This window comes from Denticeps clupeoides, chromosome 6 (genome assembly GCF_900700375.1).
Source record: "Denticeps clupeoides chromosome 6, fDenClu1.1, whole genome shotgun sequence".
NCBI lineage: Eukaryota > Metazoa > Chordata > Actinopteri > Clupeiformes > Denticipitidae > Denticeps > Denticeps clupeoides.
Genome location: NC_041712.1, coordinates 6,336,953 through 6,352,242, shown reverse-complemented (window position 1 = coordinate 6,352,242; position 15,290 = coordinate 6,336,953). Strand labels below are relative to the sequence as shown.

Here is a 15,290-nt window from a genome sequence, read left to right as displayed (position 1 = left end):
AGGGGGGGCGGCAGAAAAAGACCATCCAACGCCACCCCGCCTTCTCCTCAAAGAGAGGGGAAGCGTGAAGCTGCAGAACACAGGGACTGATGCAAGAACGGAGGGGTAGAAGGACATCAGTCTATCCCCTTCATCTTCAGAGGAACCCTCTTCAAAGCCGCCACAGCCAGACAGCGCGCTGCCGAGCGATTAAAGGCCCGATACCTTAATTTGTAGATGGCCGCTTGACAGTATTGCAGCGGGGCTTTTGCGTGAAGTGGATCTGTACGCCAGGTATACGCCTCTGGACACGATGAGCTCTGAAAGAGCCATTTGGAGCCGCGACTCAGCGAATCGTTGGTTAGATGGCTTGTAAACAACCAAAACGACACACGGGGGGGGGGGACTAGATGTTTCTAGCTGGAGCTGGAGTTACGGGCTGGAGAGTCAAACGGCACTTGGCTCAAGTGACTCCGTAAGTGACTGCTGTTTGGCAGTCTGCAAGCGAAGGACGGAGGAAGATTGGCTTTTGGAGGGGGTATGGGTACTGTATGGGATCAATGTCTTCTTCCTCCTGAGCACAGGAGAGGGTCATTAATGGAGCTAATGTTCTGGTTCCAGTCACTGAGTTCAGGGAGGTAGGGGTTCTCGACTCGAGGCAATGTGTGTGTATGTATGTATGTATGTGTGTGTATGTGTGTTTGTCCTTTGTTTTGTCCTGATCCAAACTTGCATTTATTTATTTAATATTTACCAGGTTATTTATCAGGCAGTGTTCTTCGATTCAAGATTAAAGGGGCCTTATGAAACTCGGATGTATTTTAATATGCATAAATTGACTTTTTTGGGCTTTGAGAAAATAAATAGAAATGTGCTGCCTATCTGTCTTGTGTACACATTTCTGGGGTGACAAGACATTTATTTTGTGTACGTGTGTTGGAGTGATTGCATGCCGAGGTATAGGTTGCATATGGAGGGAGGGGACATGTCCCAAACAATTATTAGGGGAGACAGAATTCGAGTATTTGTCCCAACTCATTTGTATGAACATTGGATTGATGTCATACTAGATCATTCAAGATGTTCCTTCCCGAAGGCTGCTTCTGCAGGCTGGCCAATTGAAACGTAACATCTGATTGGCTGCGAGACTCATGTCATGTGCTGGCAGGAGGAGAGAGCTGATCCGTGAGCTGACAACGGTCAGTTATCAGGGCCGTCGGTCTACACCTCCAGCATGGGCCAAAATGTAGCCTCTGTGAGAGCATAAATGAGAGATATTGTGTCACCAGCAGCTCCATCATCAGCCTTTCGACAGTGGAAACGCCAGCTTGCTAGTGTAGAAATCCCATGGGGCTTTCACCAATAATTAACAGTTTTTTAGTGTGTAGTTGTGTGTTGTCTTACTCAGGCTCTGGCTTGCATTGAAAACGAGGGTGATGCGTTTTTTATTAGCACATGAAAAATGCAACAATGAATGCTGGAAAATGGAGGAATAAACGCTCCACCTACAAGCTGGTGGGCGGAGTCAACAAAACAACACACCCACATTAACCCCCATGCAACACACATCTCAACAGTCAACTGCTTAAATCCATTTCCTTTTCTTAAGTCTAGTACCCATAGCGCACACAAAGCATGCTGGCACAGTCAGGTATGCAGGCATTTAAAAAGCTGAACTTGTCTGGACCGGGTCGGGCTCATTCAGATGAGGTTAAATAAACGCTGCATGCAACGCTTTCCAGACGAACATTAAACAGCGGCAAGTTGACGGCAGTGAATTGGAATGAGCTACAAAGTGCAGCAAAAAGTTAAATGCCGTTCAGAGGGCGTTTATTTCGAATGTCCGTGTGGACAAGGATCAGGCAGCCACAGTCACTACTGGTGCTCTATCGAGTTGCGCTACCATAGCGTGAATAGGTCACCTAACCCTAACCGTGTCCAAGGAAGTGTAGTTTAGGTGTAGGTAAACCTTATAAATCCCAACCCTGTGGAACTGCACACGTGCAGGAAGGCTGGGGAGCGCCTGTTGATAGGTAGCATGATTCGATATGTCACCGTCGGAACAATCCCCAAGCCACTTCATTAGGATCTAATCATAAATAAATCATATAATCACAAAAAAGAGGCGAGTTAACTCACACGGGCACACTCAACACACCACCTGCAAAACACAGCACGACACTCAAAACCATTTACACACTTACCAAGACAAACCCGAGACCAAAAGCATAACAGAAGCCAAGACTTTAACTTAAATAAATGAGTGGCTGAACCCTTCACTCATAGGTTGGTGGTGCAATACCAGAACCCTCTGATGCAGACGCACTGAAATAGGAAAGATGTCAGGTGCCATCAGCGCTCCGGAACTGTTCTCGGCCGTATCCGGTATTCCCGCAATCCACCGTGACACCTACCAAGTACAGTTGTAGTGCACGTATACGTGCATCCATATCCTGGTTATATGCATTTCTAAGTGTGTGTGTTGTATATTAACAGCTGACGTTCAAATTCACATTTTATTTGTCACATACATAGTCATACACGGTATGATATGCAGTGAAATGCTTTTTGCGACTGCTACAATATTGCAAATGTTGCAAGTATAAAATGAAGACCAATATGCAAATATTGCAAACATAACCAAATATTACACTTTTATGTCTTTAACATAATATATGTGTAACTGGTAGGGTGAAGGTGTGGAAATGTTTAAAAAAAGAGCAGTAAAAAGCGCAAAGATTTTGTTCGGTATGTGGCTGTCTGGGTATGTGTTTATGTTTTGTAATTATATCTTAGTGGGGACTTACACCGTTTTTATAATACATGCAATGTTTTGGTGCTAGTGTCAGTGGTGAAGATCATGTGGTGTGTTGGCTGATGGGAAGTGAACAGTGTAGAGGGGGGTCCTGCAGTCAGCTGCGTAGGAGGCTGAGGAAAGGCCTGACTCTCACACTTTTAATGGCCGCTGGAGACAGCAATGCGAAGCATGTTTTAACTGCACTACATATAGCAGAAAGAGGGTGAAAGATTCTGTGTGTGTGTGTGTGTGTGTGTGTGTGTGTGTGTGTATAGTAATAAGTTTTGCTTCGAAATCATTATTGTTCAGATGAACTTTGCCCTGCTGTAATGATAATGGCAACATGTTTTACCACCACAGCATTTTAGGTTTTATCACTTTCCTCTGGTACTTATTTTTCACCCCATGGACCGCTGGACATTCTGTATTGCTCTGGCGCCATCACATCATATTATTCTGCACCAAGGGCTGCAGTGAATCTGGTTTAAATCCCAAGGAGTTGCGTGGAGACATTTCTGCCGTCATTCTGGGTCATTTTTCCACAGTGAGTGACATCAAAGGACAAGACTCTAGGTTCTGGCTCCTGCCGCCCGTTCCATATTCCACCATCACCTCCACCCCACACACACGAACACACACACACACCCGCACTGTCTCCGAACGCTATTGTTCGGTTTACACCACCGCTCCGTGGCTTGTGTCGATGCCACAGCACACTCCCATGGTCCTTTGTGGGCTCTGGCAGCCGAGGCCTGTCTTGGTTAATGAGGACGAATGCCTGCGCGTGGGAAGCCTTGGCTCTTTGTACTGTCGCTGTACAATAGCAAGGTTCCTGGAAGCAGTCAAGGTATTGCCACACAGTAAACAATCCCCGGCCAAAAAAAAGGCTTTTTTTTCTGAGGAGGGAGCCTCTTTTCCTCAAATTAAGGATAATGATATGATTGTTGCTTTTTTTTCTCTCCCAGACGTCTTTACTGTACACTGAGCTATAGTAATAACACGTTATTTTGCGCTCTGCATCCATCCAGGATTTCATGATTTTACGATCAGATCAATAAACATACATTCAGGTTTGTCCAGTGGCCACAAATTTCCTGCACATTTGACCAATGAGTGTTAAGTCTCATGAGATGCTGTCAATATTGCCTCTCTGGCGACTGCTGCGTTTATGCGCACGCATGCGCACAGTCCAACCAAATGTTACAACGTTTGAACGTTTCGTACAACACCGCATCTTTATTCACGTTTACAAGTGTTCGAAATGTGATGTAAATGTTTAAATCATGGTCCACCAGATGTCAGTGTGCAAATCACAACGCGCCGTAAAGCGTGCGCATGCGCACACGCGGCAGGAACGTCAGATGAGACGCGTGTCTGGCATTTACTGACAAACACGAATCACGTAAAACCCACGCCCGACAGGCGCACATGTGCGTGGGGAGGCTATCGGAACTTCTGCGTGACCGGAGTTTGAGGTGCCCATGTGACGTCGCGCAGCGTGCGCGGGGAGGTGGGTACCGGCGCGACGCGGACGACGGAGGGCGGCGCGTGTGCGGGGAAGGGAGGGTATATTCCGTCCTGGCTGCGGAGGACGGTGGAGGGATGATCCGCGCCGTCGGATGAGCAGCATGGAGAAGAGGAGAGGTATTTTTTTTGTCATGTCGCTGCTGGTGTTGCGGTTTCAGCGAGAGACCGAGCGCGTCCGCGGTAAAGTTTTGGAGACAGACGCGACGGATGCGTGAGAAGTCGGAGGTGGCTGTCTGCTGACCCACTTTCGGATTTCAGGGGGGTGACGCTCGCAGGCTGTAGGCTGCCATCTACTTTTTTGATCGGCGACAGTCACGTGACAGGGGTGACGGGCGACTTTGGAAGGTGCAGTAAATGATGGGTTTGGGAAGGGAGGGTGCGGGACGTCTCCCGGTTAACCAAGCCCGGGGCTGGAACGGTGACTCTGGATACCAGGAGGTGATCATGATCAGGGTGATCTGATGATGCATCACAATGTCCTTCTTCTTTTTTTTTAATCGTCCATTTTCCTTGGTATTCCTCTTCCTGGAGGCATTCGGTGCAGCCTTGCCATATTAACAACCGCGGCCGATTAGGTTCCTGGAGAAAGCCCCTGAGATCCATCACCCGTCCCTTTCATCCCACCATCTTCATCACCGGCATGGAGCCGGTCTCTGGTTTGTGCGGTGCCGTGTGCGCTTTTCACCACGTCGATTTGAGGATGGTGCTCAGTCACCCCTCGCAGACGAGGGGCATTGATTTAACTATGAAAACAACTGGGCGTCCTGGTGACGGCCAATATTTCCGTTGAGCGGTCGCTCTTCTGTCTTGTGCCGGGCGTACGTCGTGCACTGGTGCTTAAAGAGTCTGAAGGAACCTGCAGTGCAACCGAGAGAAACTATTCAGCACATTAATAGTAGAAAAAGACAGTAATAGCAGCGATTGCTGCTATATTGGTATATTTTATTATTGTGTGTTAGAATAATTTAATTTCACGTCTCTGCGGTAAATAGATTTTTGCGTACAGCAGCACGGCAGTGTAGACGTTTAGGAATAGGACTTTATTTTAACCGTGGGGCGGAGGAAGACCCATCAACCCTGCAGGAATTCTTACAGTTCAATAATTATGAACAGTAGTTGCTTTGGACCTTTCCCAGAAGAAGTCCAGGTCAATGTGTAGACCATCTTGGATGGTAAATGTACCTCGCAGGCATGTGACGGGAAAATCGCTTCATTATCTGTTGTTTAAAGGTTAACAAAATGCTAATGAACCAATGCGAAAATGTTATCAAGTCTTACATGCCCAATATTTTGATTATCATTATAATTTGATTACAGTTATTTATATTGAAAATTGAATTATTAAAAAAAACAATGTCAGCTTTGTTTCAAATTTCAAATTTTAAAAGGAAATAATATAATGATTTATAGAGATTTTTATGACCCGTTTGAGGTTTTATTTCATTTTGGAAAATATGCAGCTGATCATGGTGGGCGTGGCAAGTAATAACATATGAATATGTGCATAAAATGCATCAGTAAAGAGAGTGTATGGCAGATCCCATATTTCAGGACTGTATTCAGGAACCAATTTTGAGCTCTCTTATCTAAAACTTTCTGAGAGTTTGAAGTCCATTGTGTGTTCAAAAGGATAAGAGACCGCTTTCAACTTCATAGTGTCTCTTTTTTTAAACAATGCGCAATATCTCGAGCCGTCTGTGGTTTTTTAGCGTTTGGATTTATTTCATTGCTCACTTGTTCACGTCAAGGCGAGTGTTTTTCTGCTGCTGTTGTTGTAAGTGTGGCATCATGTCTGGGCGAGGTGGTTGCATCATAGCGGCGGGCTGCAGAGGGGAAGGATGGCGGTGAGTCCCCGCTGGGGGACCGGCGCCGAGCCACAGCGGCCCCCTTCCTCTCCCGGGGCCCGATGATGCAAAGTGCCGGGCCGCTTGCCTCAGCGCCGCGGCCCCGCCCGCCCGGGGCCCGGAGCAGCGATGACCACCGGCCGCGTCCCGGTGCAGGCGGTCAGTAATGACCGTGGGAGGGGGGAGGGGCCTGTGGGCGTCTTGCCGCGAAGCTGTCAGGCCTGTCGGGTGTGACGGGCATCTGCCTCACAGCTTCTCAGCTCAAACACGCTGACAGTCATTCCAGTGGACAGCATGGGGTTATTTTTAATAATTCATTATCAGCCCACCACTGTGTTGTCTTATTAGTGTGTGTGTGTGTGTGTGTGTTTGTGTGTATGTGTAGAGCATTTTTTTTATATACAATGTTTTGTAACTAGATGTTGTAAAACTATTTTTTAAAACTTTTTATTATTTATACTGTATAATATTGGCATATTTGTTCAAAATCATAACATTTCATTGAAATTCGAAAGCAGCTCAGCCTTCATCAGTCTGATTTAACACCCCAACATCAGTGTCGGCATCTGTGTGTCAGCCAGAAAACGTGTGTGTGTGTGTGTGTGTCGGCCGTCACAGACAGCAGGGGACAGGGTGGTGGAAGGGGCGCGGCCTTATCGCCTGTTGACACTTTACAGTGAAGCTGCTGGAATCGGAGGTGAATTCATTAAGACGCTGTTTGTGTGTGTTTGTGTGATAAGTCGTGACCACAGAGACCCGCGTCAGAAAAAAAAACGAGAGGAAATCCACCCCAAAGGCGGCGGATTTCATACGTTAGATTTATTTACCCACCACCCCCTTCTCCTCTCCGATTCGGAGTCCTCGCTGTCCCCACGCACACAGCTTCACTCATCATGTCATTGACGTGAAGAGTTCTTAAAAAAACTTGGGCGGGGAGACACAACAAGGGGCTCCAGATAAATAGTCTTGAAAGTGTTTCTGTGGTACGTGCATTAAGAGCTATCAGCTGATAGAAAAGACCCCGAAGGGCCGGGAGCATCCGTCTTTTTCCGCAGTAATTGCTGATGAAGGCGCAGCCATTGGCTGCCACGTTCTTTCGGGGGTGGGGCGTAAATTCGCAGCAAGGCAGCGTGAATTTTACTGAAGCTGTCGGTGTCTGTTCCGCCGTGTCCATTATCAGCATCATGTGTGTGGTTTTTTTTTTTGGTGACGTACTCCATTTTTAAACGATTGTCTGTAGCGGCACATCGGAGAGGGTGAAGGAGAAAGCCGCGGCGAATGTCACCAGGAGGTTCGCGGACTGTCCCCTCCCGCCGCGCCTTTGAAGCGGAGAGGTCAAATCTTTCTGACATCGGTGTCATATTGTATTAGAGCCAGCTGCCGTATCACATACCGCCACATCAATTTTTTAAAAGGAATCAAAGCACAATGATCCTCCAAAATACCGGACGGTAATGATAATAATAATAATATGACATTTTCGCAACAGTATATCACCGGGAGTAGTTTAACGTGTGTGTGTGTGTGTGTTGTTTTTTGTAGGTTTCTAGTCCAGCGGCAGCAGCTCCACGACAGTAAATGCCGAAGGGGCTAAGAAAGGTCAGAGCAATATATGAGGGTTCGGAGGTCAGAGCAGGGGTTCGGTAGCGCCGGCAGATGGTATGAGCCAGGTCCTGGTCTGCCCCGACTCCGGCTCCCGATTGGCATCGCTCTCATTTCCTGTCTCGCCGAGTCGCAGCGCTGCACCGACTGTCGATTGTTGGGCGACCGCGATTGGTGCTGCGTGCCGAGATCTGCAGGCCGCAGTGGTGGGTGCGAGGTTTCATGTCGGGTGATTCGTGCAGCTGCGGAAGTTCCCTCGCTGTTCTGCCGCTCCACGGCATCATAAATGTGTACAGAGCGTCAGGCCGCCGCCCTCCTGCCAACGAGGGAGAGGGGGCGCGGCGAGGGCCGACCCCGGCATTGTGCGATGAATCGCCGGGAGAGCGTGACTGGAGAGGCGTTCGGAGCGCCGGCGTCGAGATGCAGCCAGGGTTCCAACACGGGCGTGGCCCGGCTCCCTGGCCCCGCCTATTTTTGGTTGACGGAGCGGAGGAGAGCGTGATGGATGAGTCGCCCCGTGTTGCTGCTGCTGCTGCTGCTTTCTGTTTTACCCGAAACTCTGACTTTTTTTTGTGCCTGCTTATTATTATTATTAATATTATTATTATTATTATTATTATTATTATAGTAGCCTAGTAGTAGCCTAGTGGGTAACACACTCGCCTATGAACCAGAAGACCCGGGTTCGAATCCCACGTACTACCATTGTGTCCCTGAGCAAGACACTTAACCCTGAGTGTCTCCAGGGGGACTGTCCCTGTAACTACTGATTGTAAGAGGCTCTGGATAAGGGCGTCTAGTAAATGCTGTAAATGTAAAGGTAAATGTATTATTATTATTATTGTGTTTTCACTCTCATCTAAACCAAAGGTGAAACCCAAAGCACGTCCATTTTTGAAGGGCTCCCGGTCCAGAAGCGAGTCCAGAGTTTACGGGACTTGATTCCGTTTGAAGCGTTCTGAAGACGGCGGCGTCTAATTGGACGGTCCACCCCCTTAATGGGGGAATAATGGTCGTGTCCGGACAGCGCCACGCGTCTTCGTTTGTGTGCGTGGTGTGTAGGAGAGCACCCCGGTATTACCCCGGTGTTCAGCGTCGAACCCACGTTCAAGTCTGATCTTCTGAGGGTCGGCATTTCTTACCTTAATGTTGTGGATTTTATTTCCTGAAGGTTCTCAGGTGAGCCTCCTCTGGGTCATGTCTTCAGAACATCCATCAGAAGGTGCTGCAAGTGTTCAGTAGTAAAGAAAATCGCAGCATTCCGATGTTTAAATGTGAGGCATTAGCATGCTAATCAGCTAGCAGCATTTTGTCAGTAAAATTTGGTTTATTGTCATTCGACTTTATTAGCAGTAGTAGTTTTATTAGCATTTTTGTTTTAGTAAAATGTTTAATTGGGCCGGATTTTACTTGCTTTTGTTTGTGAAGATAACAACTTTAGTAAAATATTTAACCTTTTTAAAATGCCTGGTGCAATGCATTGGGCTATTTTGAATGAGAAATATGAAAAGAATATGGCAATGTGTGTGCAACAAAAAAAATCTGAATTGGACTGGAATTCCTGCTCTATTATTTTGAAATTAACCATGAAGTACGGCGCTGTCTATGTTATAATGGACTAATGTTCACGAAATAAATGTGAATGAAGAGGCTTTAAGTTGCACCGACCTGCTTGCAGTTTATTCAACTGTATTTTCCCATCTCTATCTATAATGTGATAAAATGTAATCTGTAATTAGTTTTATATATAAAATGAAATAAAATAAAAATTTTATTCATGGTCAAAAAGTGAAAATTACATTTATCGTTTCAGCACCAAAGCGTAGAGAGAGATTTAAGACATTTAATTTAATAAAATGGCACATGAATAAAAAAAAAAAGTTATAAGAACAGAACCTTGAGAATTATTTTTTAAGAAGCATGAGCTATTTAATATTGTTTATAGCAGTATGCACATACTAATTGCTTGGTTGACTTAACAACATTGTTATTATACTGGGCCACCACCTCTGGTATACTGGCCATCCCAGGTAACTGCACTGGAATCGTAATGTCTACACTGGAACCATGGACCCACAACGTGTTGTGCTTGTATTAATATTGTAAAACAATACATTGTCTTAAATTCAAAGGTTTATATTCATGTACATCCAATAAAGAAATTTAACACATACCAATACAAAAAATAATAATATTTTTATCACATCCAATAAAATTTGAATAAATTGAACTGATGAATTGACGTTATTAGTAGTATAACTAAATATAATAAAATACTAAAGACCACTGGCTTTATTTATTGATTGGGGATGAGAACAAATGTATAAATTGTACCTGATTAAACTGGGAATTCAAGTCTCTCATTTTTGTAATGTGGTATCTGGGTTGTTTTAGTACATTTTTTGCACATTTCTGAGAATCACTGAAGTAAAGGAATTATAATAATGGTTCAGAAATTGTCCTGGAGTTCTGAGAGTTTCATGTGAGCTCAGAAGATATAATTAGAGACAAGAGCATGAAAGTGAACCGGTGACAATTTCTTTATACATTTGGATTCTCCGATGCACGTTTCACAACTGCCGTGTTACTTGTTCTGGTTATTGGTTATGCTGGTTATTGCAGTGTGTGTTTGTGTCTATATAAATGTGTGTATGTGTAGATTGACAGGAGTGGGTGGCTTTTGTCATCAAGAAAAACTATTACAATGGCTTCCCACACTGACAGTGAAGAGGAAAAAATGTACATTGAAAACACATATTGCTTCACTGTATTTTACAAGGTCAAAGTCAATCACAAGTTTCACAGGGATGAAAAGCACTACATGATGATTAATTTAAAAGGCTGCACAGTACATCAAAGCACAAGGTTATCTGAGAATTCAAAAGCTTTCTCTTCCTCTTTAGAACATGTTTCTTGATCAGAGACTTTGCTATATCTTCTTCTTTTTTTTATTTGTCTTAAATAATCCTATTGTTCCTGAATTGACCAATGTTGGGTATGTGAGAAACCTTTCAGGTGCACAATTGGCATGAGAGAATATGTAGTCGTACACTTTCTCCACTTTACCACAAAAATTCAGTGTATTTGTTGAGCGCCGAAGACTGTAATGGTGAGGTTTTGAGGTGGCTATAAGCTGTCAAATTGAATTCACATGTGAGTTGGAGGTTCGGATCCTTTTGTTTAGCTTTCATGGCAATCGCAGATGTTGCTAACTTGCTTTGAGCATGCAGGGTAAATGTACGTCTCCATGCCATTTATTTACAAAAAGACTTTTTTGCTTCTCTTTTTTTCTTTTGAACATATAATGATAGTTTAACATTTTTAAAGCAAAAAATAGTTGGGTCTAAGTCATTAATTTAATAACCATAATAAAATTGATATGGTGACACCAAACCAATCTAATTGTGAGCTATTTTAACCCCCCCCCAGCACCTCAGTACCCTTCCCTGATTGTCCCTGGTTGATTGTTCCCAGGTCGGCCTCTCCCTCCCACCCCCACGTCCAGCCTGCTCCCTCCGGCCCCGCCTCCGCCCTCCGGACCCTCTCACCCCACCACGCCAGCGATCAGGGAGTGCCAGGTGCCCCTGCTGGAGGGCAGTTCCTCCCACGCCATGCTGGACCCCCCTCCAGACGACGAGTTCTCCCCAAACTCGTACCTGCTGCGGGCCTGTGCCCCAGTGCCACAGCCGTCCACGGCGGGTAAGAGCTCCACCTCACCGCCTCCTCCGCTCCTGACATCCACCGCCATTCACCTCCTGCTTTCCATCACTTCATCATGCAGTAAAATTCATCCAGTTGTTTATTTGATTTTATTTTTTTTGTATTTATATGAATATTTATTTTTACTGAATTCTAGTTATGTACTCACAGTATATTTTTTCATCATCTTTAACAAATATTTATTTGACAATTGTTTTTTTTACATTACACTTATCTGTAAATACCTGTGTCCTTTCTATTATTATTGTAACTGTGGGCATTTTAACAATTACTCTTAATTAACTTATTTAAATATGATTCATATTTGTATTTTATGTCTTTTGTGGCAACACTGGGGAAAACAAAAGCTGTTGTTTTTTGTGTCTTAGCACAAACCTTTTCTTAAGTAAATGTCAACCTTCGGGTGCGTACATGTTTACACTTCTAACATATTTTAATGAATATTGGACAATAATGTATAAAGGCGGCACTGGATACAGTTTGGATAAAACCGTTTCAAGGTGAATGTGAGTGCACATATCCAAATATCTTCAGATAGAAGTGATATCTGAAAGAACAGCGAACAACAGCGCTCCTCTTTAATCGGTCTTTATTTTAAAAAAGCAGAAATGAGATTCGCAGGAGGCTGAGTTAGCCTCAGTGGGAGAGGTGAGAAAAAGAAGGGATTTGGGAAGATTACGCCGATATCACACAGAGTCAACGTTCCTGTCGGGCGATGTGGTGAGCACCGAAGCGCCCTCTCCGACTTTCATGTCTGTACGTTTGCATCAAGTGCTTCTTCAGACCCAGGGCGTCTTCCTCACCTGATTCAGGGCCAATGGCGATGTTTACAGAATACAATTCATCATAAAATATCATGTTAATAATACCAGCTTTGATTGCACTGTAAATGTGCTCCCTGAAATCCTATTAACCTGCAGTTGAATTAAACTAATTCTTACATTATTACATTTACAGCAAAGTGGCAAAAGGCAACCTTTTCCACACTCATGTCAGATTTTAAAATATTCTCCTTCACAATCACAGAATAAACACACTCGCATGCTCATTATTGTAGTAGTTTCAAAATTAATAATAATAAATAAATATATATATATATATATATATATATATATATATATAAATAATTACAAATAAATGATTATTGTGTCGTTTTTATATAGTTTATTCTATAGAACAACAATATCAGTGCAGAGACAATTAATTCGATTTTTTACATTTCAAACTAAATTTATGAAACAGTGCATGACTTTAAAGGAAGGCGGGCGAGCATAAGACGAAGACGAAGATGATGTGCTGGATTGTGAAAGGCTTGTAGACCATGTTCAGTGGAGATGCTGCAGGCCTGGTTACTGCTGTATGTCAGAACGCCTCGGACTCTGTCTGATCAGCTCCGCTCTAGTTCAAGCCCTTCATTTAAGAGGAGATTGTGGGTCATCGTCTCAAGCCCTGCCAGGATTGTCCGTCCACTTGTTCTCTGAGGCGAGGTTATCCTCTCCCTAATCTGACTCATCGCCTCGACGCCTTTGATGTTTAAAGGCCACGGCCTCCTGTCGTGAAAGGGGCCATGTGGTGTGTGGTGTGAATGGAGCGAAGCGCCACCTCGCCACCTCAAAGGACACAAAGTGCATCGACTCCGCCTCATCCCTCTGTGTCTGCCAGGCCAACTTACTTTTCAAAGGGCAGTGGGTATAGAATTTATGCTATAGCAGCTCACAGAGTTGACTTTCAGAAAATGAAGATGTGTGTTGGGCGACTCCACATGCACCTGGTCGAGATGTAGTTTTATATATGTTGTTAGTTTAACATTTTATAACTAGTTCTTTCTACTTTTTTTTTTTTTTTTGCTTGGATGCATTCGTTGGTCTTCAGTAAAACTAAAGACTAAATATTTTATTTTAGTTGCAGAGGTTATGTTTAGGGGTAAAAAAAAGCTTGTGTGTATGTGTGTGTGTGCGCGCATGCCTAGTAAGATACCATTAAATGTTAAATGCCATCGCTGTGCACTGAGTGTACTCATAATTTTATTACGTGGTGGATGTTATTTCTCCACATGATAGTAATAATTTATTACACGCTCCTGTGTAATGTGTGCAGTAGCCGCTGGTTCACACCCAGACCCACCAGCCCTAATCCAAGTCCACTACTCAGCTATATTTATATTGTATGGCTACTGAGAAAATATGGTTTGAGATGGGATACGTCACATTTCTTCAGATATATGTACTTTTCTTACTAAAAAGTCTGAGGCCCAAATTAATTTAAACGTCTTTATGATACAAAACAGATTTTTCAATCCCAATGTTATTTTTAAATAATATTTATCTAACGGATCTTAAAATAAAAACACAATATAATGACAGCTCAGATTTCTTACAAAGATTATGTGCATGGCTGTGGACATGTTTTTTTTTCTTCATGTGCAATCATTTTGATGTACATACTAGTAGATAGATAGACAAATAATAATTTATAAACATACGTAGAGGGATTGATTAGACCTAGTATTTTGCATGAAAGACATTTTGTAAATATCTGCAATATTATTTTCTGTTATGCATAAAGTAGGTTTCTTTAGAAGCTCAACTATATGATCATATAGACTTAAATGATAGTGTATTGATAGTGCCATAGTACTAAAATAAGCCACAGGCCCCAAATGTTTTTTTTTATTTTAAGACACATTCATGCTATGCACTTGCACACTTTTAAGAAACTGTCAGTTTAGTTGAACCATTTTTTCATGCATCCCTTTAAATGACTCTTATGTTTACATCTTCATACCAATATGTGCAAAATCTGAGCACGGTCCGCCTACACACATTTACAGAGTTGTCATTTGGACACACATTTATAGCCGCTAATTTACAACGAATAATTGCCCTAATAACATTACATGTATTTTATATTTTATGTATTCATATTTTATGTATTATACATATGCTGCTGGCCTAATGTTGTCTGCAGTGTTGTTATTAGGCTAGTGGTCAGAGCTTGTGGAGCACAGAAGGGTGAGTAGCTGGTGCGTTAAGCGTAGTCTGTGTATGAAATATTAAAAGCATCCTTGACATCATCGGTAGGCTTCATTTATTTATTTAGGACTGTTATCATGCCATTTTAGGCAGTCACAGATGCATGTGGCGCTTTGCTGCATGCCATCCTTATTTCAGTATTAAAAAGTGTACCTGCGCTGAGGTGTATTCAGGGCGCTGGAGTAATGTGTGAAATTTGGGGCTGGATTGTGCTGTATGTCAGCGACTGTGACACTCCACCGCAATAAAAGATTCATGGACTCTTTCCCTGCGAGGCAGATGGGATATACAGCAATATGCAATGTTGTTTTTTTTTTTAAGAAAATATGGACCCATGTAAAAAAAAAAAAAAAAAAATGCCAGCATCTCGTTACGGATGTCAAGTCTTACTATGTGTTTTATTTCCTCATGTGGAAATGTTCAGTTAAACAGAATCAAGCAGAGTATGCGTTTAACGCAGATCCTCATCGCACGCGAACATCTCCAGATTAGTCTGGCCCTAATTCGTTCGAGTTTGCCGAAATAACCCTAATTAATTTGGCTAAGAGCTAGACGACTCCTCCAGCCGACGTTTGTCACTGGAATTCCTGGTAAATTACGGGAGCCATCTTTTCTGCTTTACTTGACAGCACGGTGACATGCGGGTTGCTGGCTGTGTGCGCACCCGGTCGATGGCACCGGCAATGCTGCCGACTCTGCGTGTAATTGGTATGCGCCGATGGTATCGCCACGCTAACCTGGGCTCCGTGAGCCTTCAGCCCTCGTCCCCGGGTCCCGAGTCGCCCGGGT

General features: G+C 43.7%; 1 protein-coding gene across 9 annotated transcripts in view; it reads left to right on the top strand.

Moving 5' to 3' along the window:
- The window catches only part of tenm2b (teneurin transmembrane protein 2b), a 175,452-nt gene that overhangs the window by 102,538 nt on the left and 57,624 nt on the right, over positions 1-15,290 (top strand). For 6 of the 9 annotated variants that reach the window (XM_028982317.1, XM_028982319.1, XM_028982318.1 and 3 more), the window contains one exon: positions 11,224-11,448. The exons of 1 other annotated variant lie outside the window; for it this stretch is intronic. In XM_028982317.1, coding sequence (XP_028838150.1) covers positions 11,224-11,448 — 225 coding nt within the window. Of the gene's footprint in view, positions 1-4,133; positions 4,287-4,372; positions 4,421-11,223; positions 11,449-15,290 lie in introns of those variants that run through there. 2 more of the 9 variants (XM_028982322.1, XM_028982326.1) reach the window with 2 other exon arrangements.